The sequence below is a fragment of the Bos taurus genome, chromosome 9, assembly GCF_002263795.3.
Source record: "Bos taurus isolate L1 Dominette 01449 registration number 42190680 breed Hereford chromosome 9, ARS-UCD2.0, whole genome shotgun sequence".
NCBI classification, from domain to species: domain Eukaryota; kingdom Metazoa; phylum Chordata; class Mammalia; order Artiodactyla; family Bovidae; genus Bos; species Bos taurus.
Genome location: NC_037336.1, coordinates 96599425 through 96626847, shown reverse-complemented (window position 1 = coordinate 96626847; position 27423 = coordinate 96599425). Strand labels below are relative to the sequence as shown.

Below are 27423 nucleotides of genomic sequence, written 5' to 3'. Positions count from 1 at the left end.
ATGGCAAATAGATGGGGAAACAATGGAAACAGTGACAGATTTCATTTTTGGGGCTCTAAAATCACTGCAGATGGTGACTACAGCCATGAAATTAAAAGTAACTTGCTCCTAGGAAGAAAAGTTATGACCAACCTAGACAGCATATTAAAGAGCAGAGATATTACTTTGTCAGCAAAGGTCCATCTGGTCAAGGCCATTGTTTTGCCAGTAGTCGTGTATGGATGTGAGAGTTGGACTATAAAGAAAGTTGAGCATTGAAGAACTGATGCTTTTGAACTGCCGTTGAAGAAGACTCTCGAGAGTCCTTTGGACTGCAAGGAGATCCAATCAGTCCATCCTAAAGGAGTTCAGTCCTGAGTATTCATTGGAAGGACTGATGTTGAAGCTGAAATTCCAATCCTTTGGCCACCTGATGCCAAGAACTGACTCATTTGAAAAGACCCTGATGCTGGGAAAGATTGAAGGCAGGAGGAGAAGGGGATGACAGAGGATGAGATAGTTGGAAGGCATCACCGACTCAATGGACATGAGTTTGAGTAAACTCCAGGAGTTGGTGATGGACAGGAAGGCCTGGCGTGCTGCAGTCCACGGGGTTGCAAAGAGTCGGACATGACTGAGCGACTGAACTGAACTGATGAACCCTTGAAGTGATGAAGGCATACTTTGGGCCCTTAATGAAAGTGAAAGAAAGTGAAGTTGCTCAGTTGTATCTGACTCTTTGTGAGCCCATGGGCTATAGCCTCCCAGTCTCCTCCATCCATGGATTTTCCAGGCAAGATTAGTGGAATGGATTGCCAGTTCCTTCTCCAGGAGATCTTCCTAACCCAGGGATTGAACTCGGGTTTCCCGCGTTGCCGGGAGATTCTTTACCATCTGAGCCACCAGGGAATCCCTTCATAGATGAATTAATTTTCTGCCTTTTTGTTTTAAAATGACATGGTCTTGGGGGAGGGGAATGCAGAGATGTCCATGATAAAGAAATGACATGGTAGAGTAAGAATTAACACAACATTGTAAATTAGCTATATTTCTATAAGATAATTTTTTAAACAATTTTTAAAAGAAATGAGCTACCTTACAGTTCCCAGAGGGCAGAGCCTGGGCTGAGAGGAGCTGAGCCAGGGCTGGAGGAAGCTGGGGAGTCTGTGGGGAAAGGAAACAGGTGCCACATCAGGCTGGCAGCGTGAGGTCCGTGCCATCTCCCCTGGGCAGATGTCACCCGGCCACAACTTCCACCTCAAGCAGGTGGATGCAGGTGAAAACAAAGGGGCTTCTACCCAACTCCCCTTGTGAACTTGCCCTTTCCTTGTGTTCAAGGTACTTTCGAGGAATTCATCATTTTAATGCCGGGAGGGGAGGATAACTCTTCTCTTCCTATGAGAACCTGAGTGGATCTTGCTTGCGGGCCCCACGCTGGGCAGAGCCTGTCTCTTACTTGGTATCCTTAGTGCTCCCCCACCCCCACAAACACACAAGTGTAGCAGTGGTCTTCACACATCTTGGGTACAAAAGTTTACTGGAGTTCCTTTAGGTGTAGACTGGGGAGGGTAGAGACTGTGATTTGAAGAGAGATAGAGACCTTTTGCTCAATTCTAGAAGAATCTAGGCCTTCCCAGGTGGCACTAGTGGTAAAGAAGGTGCCTCTCATTGCAGGAGACACAAGAGACATGGGTTCAATCCCTGACGGGCATGGCAACCCTCTCCAGTATTCTTGCCTGGAGAATCCCATGGACAGAGGAGCCTGAAGGGTCCATAGGGTCTCAAAGAGTCCGACACAACTGAAGCAACTTAGTACAGAAGAATCTAACACCTACTGTGTGGTCAGTACATACTGAATGAATTGAACTCCATGATAATAGACATCTCAGAATTTATTTGAGCTGCTATACTGTACTGAGATGATCTTTTTCTTTATCTCTTCCCTCAGCTTTTGCCATTCTTTCAAATAGAAAATGACTGATGGAGAGTTAATTGTCTTTACCATCTTGGGCAAAAGCATGGTCCAGCATTCCTCCCAGAGAGTCGGTGTGGGATTTCCACACACAATCTAGGGGAGTCCTTCTCTTTGTGCCTGCCCTGTGCCTGTGAAGCTGAGCCCCGAGGGACCGAGCCATAAGGGGGGCCTGCATCCAGCCACACCATCTACACCTCAGCAACACATGCCTCTTTCCTCTTCTTTGTCCACTGCAGGGAATGAGGCCAATAGCCTCTGCTTCGTGTTTGCCCGTGTTCTTACAGTGCTGCTGTATTGCGATGGTGACAAAGAACCCGTAGTCAGAAGGACATGGAGGGCAACCTCATTCAGACAATAACAGTTGTAGAACCAAATGTATTCGTGCAGCTAACAAGAGTTGAAAGGGGGCAAAAAGCATACCACCACCATCCACAGCAGGAAAAAAAGCAGGAAATGGACATTTATGCCTTTCAGTAGACTGTGTCCATTGGCTTCATCCCTTGTGAGCCAAGTGACCTTGGAAAGTTAAACTTGCTCAGCCTGTCGCCCTAAGTGGGGATGATAGTAATATCGCTTGTGTTTTTAATATAATTTTTTTGTTTATTGTTGGCTGTGCCGGGTCTCTGTTGCTGTGCAGGTTTCTGTCTAGTTGCAGCAAGCGGGGTCTACTCTCCAGGGGCAGTGCATGGGCGTCTCGTTGCCGTGGCTTCTCGTGTGCAGCACAGGCTCTAGGGCACGTGGACTTCGGTAGTTGCAGCTCCCGGGCTCTGGAGCACAGGCTCAGTAGTGGCACACGGGCTTAGTTGCTCCGTGGCGTGTGGGATCTTCCCGGACCAGGGATCGAACCCACGTCTCCTGCATTGGCAGGCGTGTAACCAGGAAGGGTTAATTCCAGATTTACATTGGATCTGCTTTTGTGATCCAATGTAAATTTGGAATTAACCCTTTCTGGTTACACGCCTGCCAATGTGTGCAACCTTTTTTGTTATTGTAACCATACATAATGGCCTGCCTCAGGGAGATAACCTGAGCCACCCACCTGCAAAGGACTGTAAGGAATTGAGAGAGGAAAGGGATGAGAGGATGAGATGGCTGGATGGCATCACCGACTCGATGGACGTGAGTTTGAGCAAGCTCCAGGAGTTGGTGATGGACAGGGAGGCCTGGCGTGCTGCAGTCCATGGGGTCGCAAAGAGTCAGACACGACTGAGCGAATGAACTGAACTGCACAGAGGATGAGATGTTTGGATGGCATCACTGACTCCATGGACTTGAGTGAGCAAACTCCGGGAGTTGCTGATGGACAGGGAAGCCTGGCGTGCTGCAGTCCATGGGGTCGCAAAGAGTCAGACAGGACTGAGCGACTGAACTGAATCAAAGGAAGTAAAATGAGCACATTCTCCTGCTTGAGGCTTGCCATTCTAGGGGACATTTGCAAGGACTGAATAGTCTTTCTACCTTGCTTCCTCACCTCTCTGGAGGTGATCCGTCATTTATGGACCCATCTTTTATGGATCTGGCAACCAGGCCTGACGAGACGGCTGTTCTGAGGTGCTAGCTTGCCATCTTCTCAGTCAGCCAGGCCCCCCTGATTAAATCTTTCCTTGCCTGAACCCCTCATCTCTCTGATTCATTGGCCTGTCGTGCGGCTGGCAGAGCAAGCCTGAACTCAGTAACAGGTGAACTCCCTACCACTGAGCCACCAGGGAAGCCCCAGTATTGCTGTATTGAAGCTTGAATGAAACTATGCGGGAGGTCTGGCATAGGAAAGTTCTCAACATGTTAGCTATTGTCGTAATTTTTGTTTTACCCAAAATAAAGCGAAAGAAGGAAGAGGGAAGGAAAGAAGAGTAAGTGGCAAAGATGGGCTGGGGGCTGCGTTGTGCAGGGAGGCAGAGCAGCCTGGGGCAGCCGGGTGGGGGTGGGCAGTCTCCACCACTTCCCAGCATCTATTGCAGACTCCGCTGTCAACATTTTGTAAGATCCTCCCGTCCAGGTAATGTTTGAACCCTCAGAGCACAGCGGCAGTGGGCCTCTGGGAAAATTATTAACTCTGTGTGATTATCTTGTTTGTGGGCGCGTTTCCTCTCGTGTAAGTCAATAACATCTTGGGATTGGGACACAGTGTTCTCGGGATGCTGCCGGCCAGTCCCAAAATGGAACATAAGGCGGTGGTGTTCCTAATTCTCTTATTTCTGAAATCAGGTAAGGCTTAAAGATTTATTTTTCATTTGAATCAATATTTTTTTTTCCTAGCTATATGTTAAAAATAAAGCCATCATAGTTTTAAGGGCAACTTGCCGAATTTAGCTTTTGATTCTCAGATTCCCAGTTCAACATCTAAGATGGAGGAATCCTTCAAGAAATAAGGTTCGTTTCCCTTATGTGAATACTGGAGACAAGCAGACAGAGAAAATAATGAATGACGCTCTCAATATAAAAGATGGAGCCCAAGTGACGGTTATTTTAGTTGAAAAAAAGCCCAGAGTGCTAACAGCTCCAGAAGTTGTTGGTCTCTTTGCCTGGTTCTCAGTTTGGTTAAGCTACACCATTTTTGTTAAGGTTTCATATTCTCCTGACTTTCAAACGTGAACAATGAAATATCTCTGACCACAATCTGACCAGTGTGGTTGTGTTGACCTATTGCCTACATTTCAGCTTGCTTCTTATGCTGGAGAAACCACAGGCAGTGCTTATTCAGGCAATGTGCATACAGTAATTCAACAAATCTCTATTGAGTGCCTGAGGTAGAGTGGTACCTTTTTATCCATCCATACACATGTGTGTCCTTTAGCATCAACAGCTTATTTAGCTGATCCAATGGGTATTGTAGTAGACTTATCCCCGTTTTATAGATGAGGAAATCTGTAGTTAGGTAAAGCACATTATTTGCCTATTGACCAAACTCCCAAAGCCAGGAAGTGAAGAAACCGGGACTTCAGTCAGGGTTTTCCGAGAAGGAATCCGATGGTTCTCACTTTTTCAACTTTGTTTAAACCTTCTTTAAAATATTCTAAGCATGCCTTTGTGGAGAAGGAAATGGCAACCCACTCCAGTGTTCTTGCCTGGAGAATCCCAGGGACGGGGGAGCCTGGTGGGCTGCCGTTTATGGGGTCGCACAGAGTCGGACACGACTGAAGCGACTTAGCAGCAGCAGCAAGCATGTCTTTGAGGCTCCTTTTTTTTTTGACAATTTTATTGAGATAGAATTCACATACTATACAATTCACACATTCGAAGCATATGATCCAATGGGTCTCCGCATTTAGAGTTGTGCAACTATCACGGTTCCTTTTAGAACATTTTTATTAACCCCAAACTTTAAAATGGATGGCATCACCGACTCTGTGGACATGAGTTTGAGCAAGCTCCAGGAGTTGGTGATGGACAGGGAGGCCTGGTGTGCTGTTGTCCAAGGGGTCGCAAAGAGTTGGACATCGCTGAGTGACTGAACTGAACCGAAACTTTAAGAATAAACATAAGGGATGATTCATGTTGATGTATGGCAGAAACCAACACAATATTGTAAAGCAATTATCCTTCAATGAAAAATAAATATATTTTGAAAAAGCAAACACAAGAGCTCTATAAAATATGTCCTATAAAGACTGAAATTAGATCTTTTGAAGGGTTCTTTGAAAGTAGAGCAGGCCAGGGTATAAATGAAATCAAAACAAGAAACTTTCCATTTTTATTATCCTTTAATTAATTTACCTTTAATTATGTTATTATGTTTCATAGCATATACCTGCTGAGACCTACCTTAGGAGCTGATATGACAAAGAAATATCCCCAAAAGGAATAAATTTTTTATTTCTAGGTTGAAAGGTTGAAAATCCCCATATTTTCTTTCTTTAATTCTAGAGCTCATTTGACAGTGGGTTATAATAGTTTATTTATTGACCAAGAAATATTAGAGAAATCTTTTCAGTAAGAAAATTATTTTTATATTCTAGACTGAATGTAGATGCATATTGTGATTAAAACAAGTATACTTTATCAATAATGTGGGTTTTTTTTTAAAAAATCACAGTAGTATATGTATGTGCCCCCATGCTTGTGTGTTTGAAAGAAAAGACTTGGCTGTTTGTGAAATGCAAACTGCTTATCTGCCTCTCACTGAGAACAGCTGTAAAAGGAGATTTTTTTCCCCCTTTCCTATAAGGGTGGGATGATTTGAGAGAACAGCATTGAAACATGTATATTCCTGTATGTAAAATAGATGACCAGTGCAAGTTCGATACATGAAGCAAGGCACTCAAATCTGGTGCTCTGGGACAAGCCAGAGGGATAGGGTGGGGAGGGAGGGGGGCGGGGGGTTCAGGATGGGGGACGACACATGTGTACCTGTGGCTGATTCATGCTGATGTATGGAAAAACCCACCACAATACTGTAATTATCTTCCAATTAAAATAAATTAATTTTTAAAAAAGAAAGGAAAAAAAAAGTTATACCCTGATCTATAGAAATTACCAAAGCACAAATGTTTCTGGAAAGGAGAGTTCCGATTGGGAGAAAAATGCAGGATGAAGACAGCGTGGGTCTAAATATGCATTTCTCTATAATCTTGATACATGTATTGAATGATTTTTGGTGTATTAAGCTACATCAGTCAACTCCTATTCAAGGGTGGAAGGATCCATCCTTCCAGTTTGGAGAATCTTAGGTTGAGGAAGGAAAAGCAGAGGCAGGGAGAACGTGGGCTCTGGGAACGGCTATGTCTCAGTCTGGGACAGTGCATCACCCCTGAGCAAAGCATGTGTCCAAGGTGGTCAGGGATGGCCCTTCGGAGAAAGAGCATCTGGCCCTTAATGATCCTTCCTACTGGCTCATTTTCATCAGTATCCAAACACGCTCCTGAATGTCTCATCTTAAAAAATTTCCCAGAGGACCTAGAGATGATCTGTACTAATTGAAGTAAGTCAGACAGAGAAAGACAGATATCATATGATATTACCTATACGTATAATCTACAAAAAATGATGCAGATGAAGTGATTTGCAAAACAGATATAGACTCAGAGCCATAGAAAACAAACTTCTGGTTACCAAAGCAGAAAGCAGGTGGAGGTATAAATTAGGAGTCAGGGATTAGCATATATAAAATATATGTTATATGTTGGGATATAATACCATGGGATTTTCCAGGCCAGAATACTAACCCAGGTCTCCCTCATTGCAGGCGGATTCTTTACCAGCTGAGCCACAAGGGAACCCCTATGTTGGATAAAATAGATAAATGGGGACCTACTTTTGTGGCTCAGGGAACAATACTCAATAGCTTGCAGTAACTTATCATGGAAAAGAATCTAAAAAAGAATATGTATGTACAACTGAATCATTTTTCTGTATACCTGAAACAAACATAGCATTGTAAATCAATGATATTTTAAATAAAAATATTAAAATATTAAAACATTAAAAATAAAAGTATTAAAACATTCCTGAGACTTCATATGGCCTCTAGGAGATGCTCCTTTCACAGCCAGGCTTCTGAAAAGACTTGTCCTCCCAAGACGTTCCCAGCGCCTGTTCTGGTCACTCTTCAAACCACTCCTTGGGCTTTGGTCTCCACTCCGCCCCCTAAAGTGGTCAAGGTTGCCAGGTTGCCTAATCCCGTTTAGGCAAACTTTAGGAAACTGCCGTCTCCAGGGTATTAACCTCTTTTTAGCCCCTCATGCTATGAGCATGGCTGGTGTTCCATTCCGAAGGGTGGAGGGGAGCACCTCGAGGCGTGGAACAGAGCCACAGCTGTCTCAGGGCCCATGTTGGCCCTGGATCACTGAGTTCTCTTTGCAGCCCTGTGGTGGGGCCACAGCTGGGCACCCCCTGGCCACCCTCTGCAGTAGCCAGGGGCAGAGTGAGCTTCAGACAGACTCTGTGACTCAGATTCTATCTCAGAAGAAAATCGAGACCATAGTTCGTACCAGACTCTTGCTGCAGTTCCCTCAGAAATGCCAGATCAAAGAGCCCAAAATGGTTTATTTTTTTAATAAATAGTGAGGGGTCACTGTGCTAAGCCCAGTATAAAAATGACCGTGTATTATGGTCAAGATTTAGTCCAGATCTTATTTCTTCTCAACATCATCAGCTCAACAAAGTTTTTATATCTGGTGGTGGAACCATTCAGAGAATGCCTGTCATGTTAGTTTAAGCAACACTGTCAGAACAGAAATGTGTGCTATGGGAAATCAAATAATGGCCTCTAGGTTCTGTTTAAAAAGTTATGACCAACCTAGACAGCATATTAAAAAACAGAGACATTACTTTGCCAAAAAAGGTCTATCTAGTCAAAGCTATGGTTTTTCCAGTCGTCATGTATGGATGTGAGAGGTGGACCATAAAGAAAGCTGAGTGCCAAAGAATTGATGCTTTTGAACAGTGATGTTGGAGAAGACTCTTGAGAGTCCCTTGGACTGCAAGGAGATCGAACCAATCCATCCTAAAGGAAATCAGTCCTGAATATTCATTGGAAGGACTGATGTTGAAGCTGAAGCTCCAATACTTTGGCCACCTGATGAGAAGAACTGACTCATTTGAACAGACCCTGATGCTGGGAAAGCTTGAAGGCAGGAGGAAAAGGGGATGACAGAGGATGAGATGGTTGGATGGCATCACCAACTCAATGGACGTGAGTCTGAGTAAACTCTGGGAGTTGGTGTTGGACAGGGAAGCCTGGCTCGCTGCAGTCCATAGGGTTGCAAAGAGTCGAACACGACTGAGTGACTAAACTGAACTGAGATTCTATTTAGACCCAGGGATGGACAAATCAGCATCAAAATTGCCCCAGGATGGTCTCCTAGTGCTCCATCATGACAGGCAATTACTGGCAAACAGATCAAATTTTTTCTTACTTAAGGTTTCATACCCATTAATGTAGTAATGTGGAAATTGTTAAGCAGTTCTAATCTACTAATTTAGCAATGCAGTCAGCCTTGTAACATAGCGCCATCTGTTCGTGGGACTGCTTTCCTGGTTAGTCCTTTGTGTTCACAGCCACCTACTTGCTTCCAACAGAGCAGCAAATTTTACTTGGTTGACACAAAGTGAATACTTTACAAGTTCATGATAATTATCAGCTGTGTCGATGCATTAATCAATTGCTCCATTTTAATTTTACTTTTGTAGGTCTCGGAGACCTCCTGGATGACTATGTAAACACCCAGGGGGCTTCCCTGCTTAGTTTGAGTCGGAAGAACCTGGCGGGAAGAAGCGTAGAGGACTGTGCAGCCAAGTGTGAGGAGGAGACAGACTTCGTTTGCAGGTATGTCCCTGGTAACTGCACCTACACAGAACTCTTGTTGATTGAGACACATTATGTTGATCACAAGATATTTGCTCAGGGATTTATCACTGAAAATAGGATTTAATAGGAATTTCATGAGGTTAGAGTTTGGAATCTGTATTTGGTCCCTGTATCTGAAACCATACAGTTTCTTGTGAAAGATAATTAGTGTCCCTTTTAGAAAAATGCCCCAAAAGGAAATTATTTAACACTTGACAGCAGCAGCTATTGTTACGAGCTGTAGCTTTTTCACATCATTGTTGGTAAATATTTATTGAGGATCATGTGACTGGAAGTGTCCTAGACCTTAAGGGGCCCTGAAACACAGATACAGTGATCTGGTGTACATATATATATATATATCTGATAAATTTTATATGTGATATATAAAATCAGTATATATGATAGATTTTTGTGTAGACCCGAAAGCAGTGCTTGCCCTTTTGTATTTATGGTATAGTCACAGAAACTGGATAAAATGTAAAAAAAAAAAATACAGCCAATTTGAGATATTGATAAAATCAGTATGTGCTCTATTAAGATTTAGAAGAAAGAACAATCTCAAGAGTTGAGACAGCCAGGGAAGGCCTGGGGTGGAGTTGGGGGGAACTGAGCTGGGCTTTGAAGGGTGAAATCTTGGTAAATAGTGACCAAGCGGGAAGGATTCTAGGCAGAGGGCAGCCTGTCTGGGCACCTGTGAGAGGGACCGGGTCAGCTGATGCAAAGGTTCATGTAGAAGATGGGGATGGAAAGGAAGCCTCTGACAGCTTTGATGGCGGGCTCAATATCCACACAGGACGAGTGCAGGGCTGGGGGCTGTGAGAGAAGGGCTAGAATCAGAGGCATCATCAAGGGGGAAGTTAGAGGTGTCCACGTGGACCATCTCGGGGATGAGTTCAAAGAAGCTCACTTGCTTCTTTCCCACACAAAGCAGATATTCTGGCGCCTCATTAAGAACAATGGGTGAAGAAAGAATAAAGCAGTTAAAATAGAAAGAAAATGGGGAGGGGAAGAAGGTAAAGGTAGAAGAGAAAGAAAGAATATCTACCATGTTGCTGTACCCTTTCATTATGGTGCCAGGTTGAACTGAAAGTGAGTTCTGAGCTCCTTGATTCATCGAAAGCTGTCTTTAGAGTTTCTTATTAATTGCTTTGCTGCTGCTGCTGCTGAGTCGCTTCAGTCGTGTCCGACTCTGTGCGACCCCATAGACAGCAGCCTACCAGGCTCCCCTGTCCTTGGATTCTCCAGGCACGAACACTGGAGTGGGTTGCCATTTCCTTCTCCAATGCATGAAAGTGAAAAGTGAAAGTGAAGTCGCTCAGTCGCGTCCGACTCTTAGCGACCCCATGGACTGCAGCCCACCAGGCTCCTCCGTCCATGGGATTATCCAGGCAAGAGTACTGGAGTGGGGTGCCATTGCCTTCTCCGATTAATTGCTTTACACAAAGGAAATAAGAGTGGTGTTTAAATTCCTCTACAGGGAGGACTAGAATGGTGCTTTCTGTTTCTCTTCTGCAGGGCATTCCAGTACCACAGTAAAGAGCAACAATGCGTCGTAATGGCCGAAAACAGCAAGAACACCCCCGTCTTTAGGATGAGGGATGTCATTCTATATGAGAAGAGAAGTATGTACCATGTTTTCTTCCTCCTTCTTCTTTCTCTTTCTTCTTTTCCTTCCCCTCTCCCTTCCCTCCCCACCAGCCCAGTTACTATCTGTAATTTATCAGACCAGCAAATGGAGGAGCTATGGCGCACTGAAAATGAACTTGGAGTCAGACGGTTCGGCCACTAACCCACAATGCCAACCCGAATATAGTATTTCACCTTTTAGGTTTCATTTCTCTTGATTTCAAAACGCAGGGATTGGATTTACAAAATCACCTCTGCTTCTGTGACCCTGAAAATAAGATATTAAACAATATCTTATTTAAAGATATTAAAATATTAAGATATTTAACTGATTATTTTAATATTTTAAGATATTAAGATTTAAATATTAAGATATTTAAATAATATCTTATTTAAAGATATTAAATAATATTTTCTTCTTATTTTTAAGAAGAGTCCACAAGTTCCTTATGATCTTGGTTTTTTTTTCTTTTCTTCAGGGACCACCGTCTGTGGTCTGAAGCCTGGAGCAATAGCAAAACCGAGGTGTTTTCAATCTGCAGTAACATTTGAATAGGGACAGTATCCTTAGTTCTACAAGTTCTACTTTTCTTTCCATCATGGCCCATGTTTCCCCTAGTCTCTGAAATGGTGCAGAACTCTGAAAACATGCAGAAGTTGCAGCTCATTTTCGAGAGTTCCTTAAAATCTCTGGATCCTTCGTTGTTTAGGATCACGGATGGCCTAGATTCCTTCAGAAATTGTGTGTCTTCGTAGTCGTGCACAAGTTCATTAAGTCTGTACGAAGATTCAAGTGACTTATGATGCTTTACCGCTACTTCCTATTCTGTTGTTGGTGGGGTGTCAGGACTATTTTGCTGCAGATATTCTGCTTCACAAGTGTTGAAGACAACAAGAAACATCCTATTTCACATATTCTTGACAACAGCTTGCAACGTTCTCTCGAGTTTCCCCACCAAACTCTAAGATTTTGAGAGGTGTTTTTTAGGTTAGGATTATATCTACGTGGTGGTTCATCTTAGCTTTAAGTGCTGTGCATCTGTTAACTTCACTTTGGGTCCACTGTTGAGCTCTAACTCTTGAGTCTAAAGTGCAGATTAAATCTGAAGTTCATCTGTGGACATTATTAGTTCTTGCAGTTACTGAATAAAGAGATACATGGGCTTACCCAGTCTATCAGACATTTAAAAAATGCTGGTGGGATTCTGTGTGCAAATGCTACCATTTAAACATGTCCTCTGGTAAATGGTTAACCAGAAGGATCAAGGGGGTGACCTCTAGGCTTCGTTTGGCTAGTTGAAGAGTTGCCTGTTTTCAGGGTGACGGAAAGGAGCCAAAGGTTATACAAACTGTGGCGGGTACAGACAAACAAAAGAGAGGGAAAGAGTCAAAAGTCAGTCGCTTTCGGGCGCTTGTGTCTTTACTGTGGAATATTGACCCACTGCAAAATTACCTGCCAGGGTGTTTCTGGGAACAGTCAGTGTCAGATCAGTTTCATCTCCACTGGGCACCAGGGCCACTGCCACCACTTGGGTCTAAAGCTGCCCTCGTCACCACAGCGGCTGGTCCAGAACTGCCCTGCTTCGAACCCTCAGTGCCCTTAGAAGAAAGTCCAAATACTCACCAGGTGCTACCGGGCGCTGTGTTACTCGGCCTGCCTTGCGTGCTGGGCTGATCTCTGTGCCTCCTGCAGCAGGCGGAGCACAGGCTTGCTCATCCTGACCCTCCTCTGTTCTTCCGGCTCCTCGTTGCCCAAGTTGCAGCTTGAGCATCCCCTCCCCTGACCCCGTGGCCTCTGGAATACCTTGTTTACCTTTTTTGATAAGTGTGACATATCGACTGGCATCATATATCTCAATGAAGATATATCTGCAATCTTTATACAGAGTGTTGAGTTTAAAGCAGTAGTTACTATAGGTGTGTTAGAAGTATTCTAGGTGTGTTAGAAGTATTCTACCCAGAAAATTGATCAATTAATTTAAAGCATTGACATGTATACACTGAGTGCTAAGCTGCTTCAGTCGTGTCTGAGTCTGCTATCCTATGGACTGTAGCCCACCAGGCTCCTCTGTCCATGGAATTTTCAGGCAAGAATATTGGAATGGGTTGCCATTTCCTATTCCAGGGAATCTTCTGAACTCAGGGGTTAAACCTGCATCTCTATGTCTCCTGCATTGTCAGGCGGGTTCTTCACTACTAATGCCACCTGGGAAGCCCAAGATCACCGAACTGAGCTCCCAGTGAAACATAGCAGCTTCCCACTATTTGTTTTACACATGAAACACTATCATGTGTGAAATAGATGGCTCGTGGGAAGCTGCTGTATTACACAGGCAGCTCCGCTCAGTGCTCCCCGGAGGGGTGAGCTGGGGGGCTGGGAGGGAGACTCAAGAGGGAGGAGACATACATATATATATATATATATATATATATATAAAAACATGCTTATGGATGATTCACATTGTTGAATGGTAGAAACCAACACAACATTGTAAAACAAATATCCTCTATTCAAAAACATTGAGTGGGGAATCATAAAAGATAATACAAATATACTTTAAATATTTTATATTTTATTTGAAAATACAAGCTTATGCTGGTACCTTTGGATGTAAAGCAGAGGCGTTTTTTCTTTGAATCTGGAGCCACCAACAGAAGTTATCTAGAGCATTTCTTGTATAAACCACACTTATGAGTTATCTACCATAATCAGTCCTTCTCTTTGAACTTGAGCAAGTCTAGAGATACCCATTAACAATCTGACTGTAAAATTCCTTTATATTTTCATGATTCCCCTCCTCTCAAACTCATATCAACAACATGAATGGACTGCTGTCAGTGGATTTGGTAACAATTTGTTCTGGCTGCACCCTGTGGCATGGGGGATCTTAGTTCCTAGACCAGGGAAGGACCCTATGTTCCCTGGCGATGAGAGCACGGAGTCTTCACCACCGGGCCACCGGAAAGCCCCTTGATAACAATTTAAAGAACTACTCTACTTTTTCAACTACTTGAAACTATTTATCTTAGTTTATTAAAAAAGTTCCTTCCCCTCTCCCTTTCATTTATCAGTTTAGATCATCCGTAATCAAATAGAGCTGTATACAAAGTTTTGGAAATAAAAACAACTGACTCTTGGTAAGCGTATAACCCAACTGGTGGGAACAGAGTGGGCCAGCACTCCTGAAAGTGGCTTGCCAGCCACAGATGCCCATCCTGCCACATGTGGGCTGCAGGGGGGCCCCTGGCAGTATGTTTTAAAGGCAGGATGGGGCCCACTGGGTAACCAGCAAGTTGTTAAAATGGAGGCTGGTTGAGGGCATCTTCTGTAAACGTTGAGAGTAGACCACAACTGTATTACCCTCTTTGGTACTTTTTTCACACTTAAAATACCACCGTGAGCCTAGAAATGGCTTGCATCTCTCTCAGCCTCTGTGGGTCTGCCCATTCCACGAAGAAGCCCTCACCCACTTCCCATCCACTCCCTCACGATGTTATTTATTTTCTCTGTTACACATGTTGCCATGAGGTTGTCTATTTCACAATCTGTGTCCTTGATTACCTTGGGGCCCCAGACTCCACTGAGATGTAAGCTCCACTTGGGCATGACCTGTGTGGTTCCTACTCCAAGCGTCCCCAGCACCTCCAGCACGCAGCATCTGCCTGGCACACGGGAGGGCCGGAGCTCTGGAGAAAGGAATAATCCCACACGTAACTATAATCCCTTGTTGCTGTTGTTTAGTTGCTAGGTCGTGTCCGACTCTTTGCGACCCCATGGACTGTAGCCCACCAGGCTCCTCTGTTCATGGGAACTGTCCAGGAAAGAATACTGGAGAGGGTTGCCATTTCTTTCTCTGGGGATCTTCCCAACCCCAGGGATTGAACCTACCTCTCCTGCACTGGGAGGCGGCTTCTTTACCACTGAGCCACCAGGGAAGCCTGCAATAACTCTTACACAGACCGTCTTTGTAGATAGTGGGTAACGCTGTCCTTTCTCTCAACGTGACTGAGCAGCGCAGGGCTTCCTTGCGATTTTTCGTCGTTGTGGTGAAAGGGTTTGACCACTGTTGGGGCTTCCTTGCAGTCTACCTTTTGGAGTGCAAGACCGGAAATGGGCAGACCTACAGAGGGACCACAGCCGAAACAAAAAGTGGGGTCACCTGCCAAAAATGGAGCGCCACTTCTCCACACGTGCCCAAGTAAGACTTTCTCTTTTGTCTCCGTGTTCACCTCTTATCCTCAGAACGATTCCGTTACTTCTGACTCAAATCAGAACATGTGACTAGACCAGCAGGCATGGGGAGAATCTTACTGATGCTGGTACAGAGCTGCTCAATAATTGATGGCATAAAAGCAGAAAACGGCTGCTGTCCATTCATTCTTGTGTATATGCTTTTTTTTTTGGAAGATTTAAAACAATAAAAAAAGAACAATAAATTCTAGAACATGAATTCTAGGCTGAGACTGAGAAAATAAAAAGATGATGATGTTTACAATTCAATCAGTCTAAACCAAATGTGTTCACATCAACATTGCAAAAAACAGATTAGCTTGCAACTTGCCTATTATTTATTTTAATGTCATTTTTTATACTTTGCCCAATATGGTGTTCAGTTCAGTTCAGTCACTCAGTCATGTCCGACTCTTTGCGACCCCATGAATCGCAGCACGCCAGCCCTCCCTGTCCATCACCAACTCCCTGAGTTCACCCAAACTCATGTGTATCGAGTCGGTGATGCTATCCAGCCATCTCATCCTCTATTGTCCCCTTCTTCTCCTGCTCTCAATCCCTCCCAGCATCAGGGTCTTTTCCAATGAGTCAACTCTTCGCATGAGGTGGCCAAAGTATTGGAGTTTCAGCTTCAGCATCAGTCCTTCCAATAAACACCCAGGACTGGTCTCCTTTAGGATGGACTGGTTGGATCTCCTTGCAGTCCAAGGGGCTCTCAAGAGTCTTCTCCAACACCACAGTTCAAAAGCATCAATTCTTCGGCGCTCAGCTTTCTTCACAGTCCAACTCTCACATCCATACATGACCACTGGAAAAACCATATTAGGTGGTATTAAATTCTCATTAACAATGCTTATCAAGTGGGAATTTAGTGTCTATGATCCTCCCCACTCCCAAATTGTCTTTAGCCATCCTTATGAGTTGGGCTTCACTGGTGGCTCAGTGGTAAAGAATCCACCTGCCAATGCAGGAAACATGGGTTCAATCCCAGGGTCAAGAAGATCCCCTGGAGAAAGAAACAGCAACCCACTCCATTATTCTTATCTGAAAAATCCCATGAACAGAAGAACCTGGTGGGCTACAGTCCATGGTGTCGCACAACTGAGAGACCAAGCAACAACAATAACAAGATGAAGTCTCATATTCCCAGCACACTAAGGCTTATTGAGATTAAAAAGATAAACCAAATGGCCAAGTCATAGAACGGCAAGGGTCTGAGAGAGAATCTTGGTCATCTATACCCCAACCGGCGAGGAAACTGAAGTCCCAAGAGCACCAAATCTACCAAAAACAGGTACACAGAAGAACCAGAAACAAAATCTGCCACTTTAGATTCAAAGTCTTAGGTTTTTAACCCAATTTCTTATTGCAACACAGCAGCTCATCTCTGAAAATGAGCTTCACTCTATCCTCCCACTCGCCCATTAATTCTAGACATACCTCAGAAAGGATGTGGAGTTTGGCATCAGACAGATCTGACTTTAAACTCTTGAGATGCTATTTATTAACTGCTCAAGCTTAGGTGAGATTTGATCTGTTTCACATGGCTGTGCCTCAGTTTTCTGATCTGGGAAGTGGGAATATAATAACACTTTCCTGATGGGCATTTTTATTGACTACATTAGAGAATGTATAGAGAGACTTTAGCATAATGCTTCATGCAGAGTTCACACAGACAAAATGGTATCAACTGTATTATTTTTACAGAGAGAAGGGCACCTGATAAAAGTAGGTGTTTGGCATGTCTCATGAATTTGGCAGGCTTTGAGGGCTTTAAATTTCTACTGTGCATAAGACACTTTGACTCTACTTCTAAGACTTGGCTGTTCACACAGTAATAACAGTGATATTAGCTACTCTACTGAACAGGCTATCAATAGAGACTCTGAAAACTGGATACAAATGCTATTGGACACAGCCGAAATATAGTTGGATGACACAATCTCAAACCACAGTTGGGAAGGGCGGGGGGGGGTCTTATCCTGCCCTGCTGATAACATGTTGATTTTTAAAATATAGTCAAAGTGACTCTTTTCCATCCTCTGCAGGTTTTCGCCTGAAAAATTTCCTCTAGCGGGACTGGAGGAGAACTATTGCAGGAATCCAGACAATGATGAGAATGGGCCCTGGTGTTACACCACAGATCCAGACAAGAGATATGACTACTGTGACATTCCCGAATGTGAAGGTCAGGGATGGCTCTAGAAAAAGTTTTCCTATTCTTGCCTTTATGTATGGAGTAATTTGCTATAAATTGATTATCTGTGGGGATATTAGTAATCAATTAGTGCTGTGTTTGACGTCATCAAGTAATACATGACCTCTGGGAAAAGACCAAAATTTTGCAGAATTTCCATTATGGATCTAAATTATCTTTATTAACATGTAGTTCAGGGTTCGGGGTGGGGAACGCATGTGTGCCTGTGGCGGATTCATTTTGATGTTTGGCAAAACTAATACAGTTATGTAAAGTTTAAAAATAAAATAAAATTAAATAAATTAAAAAATTAAAAAAAAAAAACCATGTAGTTCAACAGGGACAAATATAAAACGAGTCGCCAGTCCAGGTTCGATGCACGGTACTGGATGCTTGGGGCTGGTGCACTGGGATGACCCAGAGGGAGGGTAGGGGAGGGAAGAGGGAGGAGGGTTCAGGATGGGGAACATGGGTATACCTGTGGCGGATTCATTTCGATATTTGGCAAAACTAATACAATATTGGAAAGTTTAAAAATAAAATAAAATTTAAAAAAAAAGTTAAAAAAAAAACAGAACTAGATGTAAACTCTAGATGCACACTTCTTATGCTTAAAGCTGTGACACAGTTTAAGCCAGAAACATATTTGCAATTCAACTGCTAGCATAAAACCACAAAATCAATACAATTCAAACACACAACATTAAGTTAACAGGGTAGACTTTGTCATGTTGTTGAAACCAAGCCATGAACCAGTTTTTAAGTCAGCCATCTATTGTTTTAATGGAACAACCAATTTAAGAGCTCACTTCAAAAGTCAACGTCAAAAGAATGTAAAATATCCTATGGGAAAATGTTCTTTACTTCATATTTCCTGCTACATTTATTGATGCAATAGGGGGATGAATGAAGGTGGGGTTTGCATAACCATGTGGTTGAGTCCATACTGGCTCAGTTTCCCATCACTTCCTCTAGTCCAACCTTTGGCATTCTTTATTTATTTGTACACCATGTTATGAGGTCATCTGGCCCTTTACTGACATGCGAGTATCCTTTTTATATCAAGTCTGCTTCTGTTTTCCTTATTGTCACATAAAAATTCAAGTCGTATATTCTTCTGCTATACCACATTATATTAAGCATTGCAACGTTTCCATTTTACAGGGATGCAAGAAAGAAAAACAACCAGTCATGCTTCTCAATAATAATGATAAAAAGAGAAGCATTGTCCCTTTAGGTGAATATTGTTTCTCTCTTGAGGTCACGAACACAAGCAAAAACCCTGGCAGTAAAATTCTGAGAGGCTGCCGGCTTCTTCGGCAGTTATCCAGACAGAGAGAGCTTCCCAATGGCTTGATGGGAAAGAATCTGGCTGCCAATGCAGGAGACACAGGAGATGCGGGTTCCATCCCTGGGTTGGGAAGATCCCCTGGAGGAGGAAATGGCAACTCACTCTAGTATTCTCGCCTGGAAAATTCCATGGACAGAGGAGCCTGGCAGGCTACAGTTTACGAGGTCACAAAGAGCAGGACGTGACTGAGCAAGCATGCATTCAATCAGAATAATTCCACAGGAATTTTTTGGAAGACAGACCTCAAATATTAAAAAAATTCTAGTAGAGAATTTACAGATTCCTGAGATTATATGCAATCTCTCCCCACAACCACCAAGAACCAACACATGTAGCAACCTTGAAGACAAAGCATTATGGAGTTTCTGGATTTGGTCACAACTGTAATAGTAGAGAAGGTATAGACCACATCTGCTAATTCTACCATTTGAAAAAGAGAATGACGTTTTAGATTGTATTAGAAAATTAAGCCTTTATTGCCAATTTTGTTGCTAGGTAATTGGTGGAAAATTACCAACGAACAAGTGGTAAAGGTATTTGAGACACTTCTAGTGATAGTCTAGTCTTTACCCTTTTTTGCTTCATTCATTTCCATTTCTTTCTTCCTTTCTGTTCTTCCCAGATAAATGTATGCATTGCAGTGGAGAAAACTATGAGGGCAAGATTGCCAAGACCATGTCTGGACGTGACTGCCAGGCTTGGGACTCTCAGAGCCCACATGCCCACGGATACATTCCTTCCAAGTAAGTCTCCCTGGCAGTGAAATTGGATGTTTAAGCCTCTGCAATGCTATGGGTAATTTAATATTATCTAGGTTTTTTAGCATTCCTCAAAAAGTGAACACACCCAGTGTTTTTGAATTTCAAAGTTTGCATTTTCCTACGTGACTGCAAAAGAAGTACACATTCTTTTTTTAAATTTATTTATTTTTATTGAAGGAGAATTGCTTTGTAGAATTTTGCTGTTTTCTGTCAAACCTCAACATGAATCAGCCATAGATATACATATATCCCCTCCCTTAGAAGTATACATTCTTACTAGTTAAAATGTGGTCCATGGAAGGGTGCTGTTACCTAAGCGTTTGTTAGAAATGCAGAATCTCATCCCCACTGAGTCTGCATTTGCACTGTAACCAGATTCCTGGCTAATTTGTAGGTTAAATGTAAGAAATATAGATATATGCATCCATACACACACAATATATACATCTCACCTGTGTGCTTTCCAAATATTGCCCTTCTCTTTGTATTCCTTTCTTTTTCTTCATGCTGATGAGATTCAAAGCTTCCTACCCTGTGATCTGTAGGTGGGCTTTAGGGCTTTGTGAATCCCTTAATATTTTATGTGTGTTTATACCGGTGTATTTTTATGGGATGGAGGATCCCTAACTTTCACTAGCTACTCAAAGGGGGTCATGAATCTATAGTAGAAAAAAGAGTCCCTGATCTAGAAAGTAATGGTGGGGATAAATTTCTGCATCTCCTATTTCATATTAATTGTACTTAAAACACCTCCCTCTCTATAGCTGCTTCTGGTCATTCTCTTCATTTTTTGATGACTACAGGATTATAATGGGGGTTGTAAAAACTTACAGGAAAAGAGACTAAGTCACAGATTCCAGTGTGGAAAACAGCTCCCCTGTGTGTCTGTACCTCCTGCTTCAAATAGCTGTCTTAAATCACCGCTGCTGTTATTTTCTTTTCCCTACTGTATTCCAAAGAAGAAACACAGTGAAGGCCTTCAGCCTCAGAATTGGTTAAATTTACTTCCCAGAAACTGGAAGAAGATTGCCTAAGCCATTGCAGGTTGCTCTGCCCATCCTGACAAAGCATTTACAGTCTCAGGAAGGGACATGAAATGAGCCCGGAGGGACACGAGGTGTGGCGTTCATCTCACAGGCTCCATCACTCGGTCCCTGCTGCGGGGGTGCTCCCTGGCCTGCACACAGGGACATAGCTTATCTGTCCCCGTTTCTACAAGTTTAAAGATTAGCAGGCTCAGAACCGGGTAGACTAGAAGGACCATTCCTTTAACCTATGAAGACACCAACTTCTAGGCTGCACTGTTTACTAAAGAACTATCTCTAGCCAGTGAGTACTTTGTGTTTTAAAAATTGCTATTAATTGCTGCTGACTCATTGAAGTTGGCTGACATAAGTTTTCCAGATGGCCCAAATGACAAAGTTGATCCTGTTCCATGATTGTGGCACATGTAGACTGTTAGAAAATCAATCCTTGGAACACTCAGCTAATCTTTCTTATGAGATGGTCATCACACCGAGGATAACCTTCATCCGGTCCCCTCCTTGGGTGCCTGACTGTGTCTAGCACACAGCGGTGCTCAGTATTTGCTCATTTGAAATGATTCTCATCTGTGAAGGTAAATGTTCGGTGCTGTTAAAGTCCTTCTTGCACCTTCAGATTTCCAAGCAAGAATCTGAAGATGAACTACTGCCGTAATCCTGATGGGGAGCCCCGCCCATGGTGTTTCACCACCGACCCCCAAAAGCGCTGGGAATTCTGTGACATCCCGAGATGTAGTAAGTATGGTTCCGACCCAGTCCTCAGGGACCTTCACCTGCTCTCTCGGAATCAAGAGTGCTGTGCCTGGAAAGTGCCCCACAAGTCCTATGGGATGTGATTACTCTTTTAAAACAGTTTATTGGTTACTATATGTAATTGATCAGAGCATCTATTTTTTACGGTTTTTTTTTTGGGGGGTCCTCTTTTGCCCCTTCTGAGTACAGATGAATGTAGGCTTTTGGGAGTGATCTCTGGTACCCTCCCGTTCTCTAGTTAAAGGCAAATCAGACCCACAGCTTCTGGTACCTGGATTTCATTATCAGCCAGTGAAGTGAAACTCAGTCGTGTCTGACTCTGGATGGTAGCCTACCAGGCTCCTCCATCCATGGGATTTTCCAGGCAAGTGTACTGGAGTGGGCTGCTGTTTCCTTCTCTAGGGGATCTTCCCAAACCAGGGATTGAACCTGGGTCTCCTGCATTGCAGACAGACGCTTTACCGAGTTCTTTCTAATTGTAAGCAAAGTGCTGTCTCAGGACGTACAGTTTTTCCGTGTGGCCAGCTTGGGAGGCAGTGGCAGGAGAAGAGAGGTCTGGGGGAGAAGATGAAATGGCAGACCTGCCGGGAACGACTTGGAAAAAGCAGTTTTACCATATTTTCCTTCTATAAGGATTTGAAGCAAGGCGCTGAACAAGGACAGTTGAGACTGTTAACAGGACTCAGTGGGTCCTGAGGTCTGGCTTCCTATTCTTCACTCAGACGGTCACGCTAGAGTGACCAACGGGACTCAGTACTCCCCTTATGAACATCAGTTTCTCTTTCAGTCTCTTTTTCCCTTGAGGCTTTCCTTCTTTAAATTGACGTGTAGTTGATTTCCAACACTGTCTTAGTTTCAGGTGTATAGCAAAGAGATTCGGTTATACGCATGTATGCATGTATCTGTATTCTCCTCCCCCCGACTCTTCTCCATCATAGTTTATTACATGATATTGAATATACTTCCGTGTGCTATACAGTAAATCTTTGTTTATCTGTTTTACGTATGACAGTGTGTCTTAAGAATTTCTTGATTTCTCACTGCGTACCCTTTTCCTTGGAGACACTATTTTCTTTCTTCCCATGGACTCTCTCTGTTGTTTGTGGAATACTCGGTGTCAGTCAGTTATGTGTACTTAACGAATCATTTATTCTTCAGAAAGGAAGCTGGTTCATTGGCACATGTGCAGATTTGGGGTAGGATACGACACAGCTGAGCCTCACCGTGTGGGTTGAACTGAGACTATAGAAAACAGAGAATACAGAAAGAAGCATTTACTCCAAGGGCCTTGTCCCTGGAGGGGTTTTTCATAAGCTGCTGCTGCTGCTAAGTCGCTTCAGTCGTGTCCGACTCTGTGCGACCCCACAGACGGCAGCCCACCAGGCTCCGCCGTCCCTGGGACTCTCCAGGCAAGAACACTGGAGTGGGTTGCCATTTCCTTCTCCAATGCATGAAAGTGAAATGGGAAAGTGAAGTCACTCAGTCGTGTCCGACTCTTCGCGACCCCATGGACTGCAGCCTACCAGGCTCCTCTGTCCATGGGATTTGCCAGGCAAGAGTACTGGAGTGGGGTGCCATTGCCTTCTCTGTTTTCATAAGAGGGTCTCATAAACATTGATTCTACCACATTGGCTTCTTCTGAAAAATGATAAACGACACTCAAATGCAGGATTCTGGAAGGATAAGAGGAAAAGAAGACAGACTGACACTCTCTGCCTCCATCTCCCGTAACTTCCACCTGTGCCTTCTTTACGTAGAAGCACTCACTGTAACATATCTTCCCCATTTAAGCCACACCCCCGCCATCTTCTGGGCCGAAGTATCAGTGTCTGAAGGGAACCGGCAAAAACTATGGAGGGACGGTGGCCGTCACCGAGTCCGGGCACACATGTCAGCGCTGGAGCGAGCAGACACCCCACAAACACAACAGGACCCCAGAAAACTTTCCATGCAAGTGAGTCCGCTCTGGTTTCATTTCCTTGTCAAGGAAAGGAATGAACCATTCCATCCTTGTCATGGGATGGACAGCAAGATCCCACTGATGTGCCTTGGTTTTAGTGACAATAGGAACCTCGGCTTAAAGCTTTTGGGAATGAAAACTGGTCAAGTCACCTGCAAGGGAAGTGACGTTTAGCGCTGGTTTCCCTAGAAAACTGGTTCTCAAAATGTGGTTTCCTGGGCCTGCAGCATCAATAGCATCAGGAAGTTTGTTAGAAACTAAACCAGCGACCTTGGAGTGGGTTTCAGCAAGGTTTTGCATGAAATGTACAGTAAGGTTTGAGAACACAAATTCGAGGGCTATGATACATGATTTAGGAGGCAGGAACAGTGTAGAAAACACCCATTGCGTGTCCAGCATGTAGCACAGGGCCTTAGGCACAGTCAAAGATCTATTTTGCTTCATGATACACAGTCAAGGAATATATTTGAATCATTCACCCAAGAGAAGCATCCTGCCATAATTCTATGGACTCCCACTCAGCTTAAGTTTCCATCCATTATTCAGTTGGTATAGTTCTAGAGAATTAACTGGACACACCACCAGTATCACCATTAAGAAGTATGTGTGTACTTTGTTATTTCTTTAGCCTTTTGGAAAGCCAAACTCACAGTTCCTTCTTTTTCAGAAACTTGGAGGAAAACTACTGTCGTAACCCTAATGGGGAGAAAGCCCCATGGTGTTATACAACCAACAGCAAAGTGAGGTGGGAATACTGCACAATCCCGTCCTGCGAGTCCTCTCCGTTATCCACGGAACGCATGGATGTCCCAGGTAAGAAGGGCCATGGGAGCTTACTGAGGGCGCCATTGCTCTGTATTTTTGTATTCCAGAAGCATCACAGTAGCTTTGGAAATGGTTTCATTGTGTTGTGGTCAGAGAACATGCCTTACGATTTCATTTATTCTATTTTTTAAAATTTATTTTTAATTGGAGGATAATTGCTTTACGATATTGTGTTGGCTTCTGCCATACAAGTGTGAATCAACCATGAGTCTACCTATGTCCCCTCCGTCCTGACCCTCCTCCCTGACTCCTCTAGGTTGTCACAGAGTACTGCGTTGAGCAACCTGTGTTATATAGCAGCTTCCCATTAGCTATGTATTTTACATTCACTTTAAATTTGTTGAAGCTCATTTTATGGTTCAGAATAAAGTCGTCTTGGTGAATGCTTTACATGCTCTTGAAAAGAATCTGGCTTCTGTTGTTGTGTAGTGTTCTACAAACGCCGACGAGGTCAAGCTGGTTAGTCTTGTTTGGCTTTCCTGAATCCTTGTTAATTTTCTATCTCCTTTTCTGTTGATTACTGAGAGATGATTGGTGATGTTAGGTGTGCATTCGTCTATCTCTTTCCAGTTTTGTGTTTGCTTTGTCTATTCTGGAACTCCTTGTCAGGCACAGACACACTTTGGATCCTTATCTTTGCAAACAAATGACCCCTTTTATCATTCTGTAATATCTCTCCATGTCTCTAGAAATAGTCCTTGTTCTAAAGGCTACTTTTGCTGATATGAATAGAGCCATTGCAGCTCTGTTTTTACTAGAGTTTGGATGATGTCTTTTTTTCTCAGTCTTTTGAGATGTTTAGACCATTTGCATTTAATGTCATATTGTTAACATGGTTGGATTTAAATCTACCATCAACTTAGTTATTTCTACTTGTTATTTCTATTTGAATTTTGTTCCTTTTATCTTTCTCTGCCTCTGACTTAATTTTTTGTATTGCCTTTTATTACCTCATTTTACTATTTAATGTTTACAATTACACGTTTAACTTACATTTTACCTACAAATAATATTATTTTACTTGATGTATAATGTAAGAAACTTACAACATTGCAATATTTACTCTGTCCCAAAATATCATGCTATTGTTCTGAGTTTACATCTATTATTTTAGAAATCTCACAATAAATTGATACTATTTTTGCCCTGAAGAATCAGTCATTTTTTAAAGCAATTAGAAAGAAAAAGGGTATTATATTTATTTTTATTTATTTATTTCTACCATTTCTTCTATGCTTCATCTCTTTGTGTTGCTTCTCCAGTTTCCATGTGATGGCGTGTTCTTCCTGTAAAAGACTTAACCTTTTCCATTTTTTATAGTACAAGTCTGTTGATGATGAAGTCTTTTAGCATCTGTATGTCAGGAAGAGTCTTCATACTGCCTTTAGTTTTAAAAAACAATTTTTGTTGGGTACAGAATTCTGGGTGGACAATTTTTCCCCTTTACCACTTTAAAGATGTCACTCCATTGCCTTCTGTTTTGAATAGCTTCTGACGGAAATCTGTGTTTCTCTGTATTTAGTATTTCTTTTTTCTCTGGTTGCCTTTAAGACTTCCTCTCATTTTCAGTTTTCAGAAGTTGGTTACAGTGCATCTAAGTGAGTCGATTTGTTTACTTACATGTTTATGGTGCTTTTCCTACTTGAAGCTCTCTGAGCTTCTTGTGTTTGTGGATTATTGATTTTCATTACTTTTGTAAAATTCTCAGCCATCACTGCTCAAATATTTCCTTTTCCCTGCTCTCTCTCTCTGTTTTCCTTTTTGGGACTTCAGTCACCCAAATGTTAGACCATTTCATGCTGTCTCATATCTCTCATATGCTTGTTCTATTTCTTTCCCCACTCTTTTTTTCCTTTGTGTGTTAGTTCAGATAATATTTATCAATCTGTTTTCAAGTTCACTGATTATTTACTCTGTTCTGTTCAGTCTGTTAATCAGCCCATCAAGGGAATTTTTCATCTCTGATAACATGGTTTTTATTTCTGGTGTTTACATTTGATCATTTTATTATTTTTTAAAAAAATAGTTTCCATCTTTGCTGACATTCTTCATCTATCCATGCACACTGTTGACCAGTATGGTATCTACTACAAAATCCATCAACATATTAATCATAATTACCTTATAATCAGAGTTCCAAAGAAGAGCAAGAAGACATAAGAAAGTCTTCCTCAGCGATCAGTGCAAAAGAATAGAGGAAAACAATAGAATGGGAAAGACTAGCGATCTCTTCAAGAGAAGTAGAGATACCAAGGGAACATTTCATGCAAAGATGGGCTCGATAAAGGACAGAAATGGTATGGACCTAACAGAAGCAGAAGATATTAAGAAGAGATGGCAAGAATACACAGAAGAACTGTACAAAAAAGATCTTCATGACCCAGATAATCATGATGGTGTGATCACTCACCTAGAGCCAGATATCCTGGAATGTGAGGTCAAGTGGGCCTTAGAAAGCATCACTACAAACAAAGCTAGTGGAGGTGATGGAATTCCAGTTGAGCTATTTCAAATCCTGAAAGATGATGCTGTGAAAGTGCTGCATTCAATATGCCAGCAAATTTGGGAAACTCAGCAGTGACCACAGGACTGGAAAAGGTCAGTTTTCATTCCAATCCTAAAGAAGGGCAATGCCAAAGAATGCTCAAACTACCACACAATTGCTCCAAATTCTCCAAGCCAGGCTTCAGCAATATGTGAACCGTGAACTTCCAGATGTTCAAGCTGGTTTTAGAAAAGGCAGAGGAACCAGAGATCAAATTGCCAACATCCGCTGGATCATGGAAAAAGCAAGACAGTTCCAGAAAAACATCCATTTCTGTTTTATTGACTATGCCAAAGCCTTTGACTGTGTGGATCACAATAAACTGTAGAAAATTCCTCAAGAGATGGGAATACCAGACCACCTGACCTGCCTCTTGAGAAATTTGTGTGCAGGTCAGGAAGCAACAGTTAGAACTGGACATGGAACAACAGACTGGTTCCAAATAGGGAAAGGACTATGGCAAGGCTGTATATTGTCCCCCTGCTTATTTAACTTCTATGCAGAGTCCATCATGAGAAACGCTGGACTGGAAGAAGCACAAGCTGGAATCAAGATTGCCGGGAGAAATATCAATAACCTCAGATATGCAGATGACACCACCCTTATGGCAGAAAGTGAAGAGGAACTAAAAAGCCTCTTGAAGGTGAAAGAGGAGAGTGAAAAAGTTGGCTTAAAGCTCAACATTTAGAAAACGAAGATCATGGCATCTGGTCCTATCACTTCATGGGAATTAGATGGGGAAACAGTGGAAACAGTGTCAGACTTTATTTTTTGGGGGTCCAAAATCACTGCAGATGGTGACTGCAGCCATGAAACTAAAAGATGCTTACTCCTTGGAAGAAAAGTTATGACCAACCTAGATAGCATATTGAAAAGCAGAGACATTACT

At 42.7% G+C, this 27423-nt stretch overlaps 1 protein-coding gene across 2 annotated transcripts in view; it reads left to right on the top strand.

The window, feature by feature from the left end:
• The first annotated feature begins 4044 nt into the window (after positions 1 to 4044).
• PLG (plasminogen) overlaps positions 4045 to 27423 on the top strand; it is a 47618-nt gene continuing 24239 nt past the window's right edge. Inside the window, 9 exon segments of one of the 2 annotated variants that reach the window (NM_173951.2) lie at positions 4045 to 4159; positions 9083 to 9218; positions 10758 to 10864; positions 14953 to 15067; positions 17148 to 17287; positions 19270 to 19390; positions 21068 to 21186; positions 22996 to 23158; positions 23832 to 23977. In NM_173951.2, coding sequence (NP_776376.1) covers positions 4090 to 4159; positions 9083 to 9218; positions 10758 to 10864; positions 14953 to 15067; positions 17148 to 17287; positions 19270 to 19390; positions 21068 to 21186; positions 22996 to 23158; positions 23832 to 23977 — 1117 coding nt within the window. In that variant the 5' untranslated portion in view covers positions 4045 to 4089. 2 annotated transcript variants of the gene reach the window in all.